This window comes from Buceros rhinoceros, unplaced genomic scaffold (genome assembly GCF_000710305.1).
Source record: "Buceros rhinoceros silvestris isolate BGI_N320 unplaced genomic scaffold, ASM71030v1 scaffold18249, whole genome shotgun sequence".
Classification (NCBI taxonomy): domain Eukaryota; kingdom Metazoa; phylum Chordata; class Aves; order Bucerotiformes; family Bucerotidae; genus Buceros; species Buceros rhinoceros.
Window position 1 is genome coordinate 530 of NW_010433489.1, and position 2,198 is coordinate 2,727.

Sequence of the window (2,198 nt, forward strand, 5' to 3'; positions counted from 1 at the left end):
ACGGGACTTAGAGCGGGGCAGAAAATGCGAGGAGCAGCTCGCCGCTCGGGCTGCGATACGTGAGTGGCCCAGACAAGCAGTGCCTTTGTTACTAAAGAAGGACGGACGGGAGAATTGAAGAGCTTCAAACTCTTCCGCGGTTTCAGTTGCAAACAGCCATTGGGAATATTTTAATCAAAGCTGTTGGTTTTGGACAGTTTGCTGATGGATGGGGGGTTTTGGGGGGGTTGGGAGGTGACATGGGTTGTTTCACTGCTCGGGACCGCCGGTCAGGCTGCTGAGCCGGCGCGGTGCTGCCAGTGCACCCTCCCATCCCCGTAGCGTTGCTGCTTTGGGATCGGAGTCTGCCAGGGCGGGTTTGGGACCTGCTGGCTGTGTGATGCTTCCTGCCGTGGCGGGCAAAAGGTTGCCGGGGCAGTTTCGTCATCCGTAAGGACGAGAGCATGGGCAAACCACTGAGCCGGCCAGACTGTTTACGGCAGAACCGCACTTGCCTGGGGAAGGGCGAGGAGGAGGATGGTTATATAGAGGATTGCTACGTGCCCCAGAGGTCGATATATGACACGATGAGAATTAACGAGCAAATCGATCAGGGATCAAAGCTCAACCAGCTTTCCAAGAGCACCCTCGGCAAGGGGGATGGCAGCACCATATCCAGCAATGGGACTCTGGGAGCTGCTAATGTCTTTGAGTCCAGAGCACCAGAAACTAAAAAGTTGGACGAGCGAGTCATCTTCGATGCGCTGAAGCTCAGCAGCGATGTCTCTAAGCCGGCGCCAGCTCCACCAAGGAGACGACCAAACCCCGAGAGGAAGGAGAACGTCAACCGGCGGTCATGGAAATCCTTCATGCCACCGAACTTCACCGAATTTGCGGAAAGGATGGGGGCTTCGCTGAGCGAGGTGTCGGAAGCTGGTGCCTCCAACCCTTCCCTGCGGGATAAGCGGGAGTCAAGTGCCATTCTCACCGAGCGCCCAGCCCAGAGTGACCACGGCGAGCCCATGTCCGAGTCGCTCACCTTGGAGCACGTCTCCAAGTCATCTGGTACAGCAGAGGCTCTGACAGCCTCAGATGGCTATGGCGTTCCCCGGGATGAGCGCCAGACCTTGCTGAATGCTGGTGACAGTCGCAGTCGCGTTGGGGGCCTGGCCAGGGCTCACCGGCTCCCCAGTGCCACCTGGCCACGGGCCAGGAAGAATTTCATCAAGGCAAGCCTCAGCGATGGGCGCCAGGAGACCCTGGAGGCCTCCGAGTCGGACTGTACGGTGGAGAATGTCAACCTCTCTCCGTGCCTTAGCGAAGAGCTGCTGGATGCAGGACTGGATATTCTCATCACCTCCAATCTCAGGGAAAAAACAGAGTCTGAGCTGAGATTTGAGGAGGACGAGCGCTGGGTGATGATGGAGGAGTGGGAGGAGGCGACGCTGTCAGGGAGAGGAAAGGCTGTTCTGGTGGCAGAGGAGAAGAAGAGCTGTTGCTTGGCAGATATTTCTGAAGAAAGGGAACAATTTGCTGCTCCAGCGGACAGCTCTGCCCCCAGCTCAGGGACCTCCCGGTGCTGCGTGTCCCTGGGGGGTGCTGGCAGCCCCCTCTCCGGCAGTGCGTGCTGCACTGAGGACGTGGCGGTGCAGTGTGAGGCCGAGGACTTTGCTCTGGGTTCCGAGCGCTCGGCCAGCCCTGCAGTCCCCGAGTTGTCCGACACGGACTCAGTGCAGATGTTTCTGGAGCTGGAAGAGCAGTGCCTGCACGAGGACGATGGGGCTGTCCCTGGCCACGCGGAGGTTCAGGCCTCCCCGATGGACTCGGAGGGGGTGGACCCAGATTTGGCCACGCTGGCCGGGGGGGTGGTTGAAGTGTGTCAGCGTACAGCCCCTTTGGACATCAGCGCCTCAGATTCTGCCGTTGTGTCAGATTTGGAGGACTTTGATGTCACCTGCAGCTCGCAGGTGCTGAGCGCGCTGGAGCCAGCAACAGAGCCCTTCTCAGAAAGGGACACTTCAGCCGTCACCCCGACGGACTCAGACGGAGGGGCTTCACCCAGCCCCATGGCCGCGGTGGGGCCGGGCTCCCTCCGGCAGTGCTCTCCGGTGCTGGCAGAGGAGGGTGAGCCTGACCTGGTGGACCCGGAGCTCGTGGACAGTTGCGTGGTGGCGGTGCTGGTGGCTGGGGGGATGCCCTCTCCCTAGGCAGGGTCATGT

General features: G+C 60.3%; 1 protein-coding gene across 1 annotated transcript; it reads left to right on the forward strand.

Annotated features, from left to right (window-relative positions):
- Nucleotides 1–443: 443 nt before the first annotated feature.
- Nucleotides 444–2,186, forward strand: KIAA0754 (KIAA0754 ortholog). Its single transcript, XM_010144135.1, has one exon. It carries the CDS (start codon nucleotides 444–446, stop codon nucleotides 2,184–2,186), a length of 1,743 nt encoding a protein of 580 aa, XP_010142437.1.
- Nucleotides 2,187–2,198: the final 12 nt, after the last annotated feature.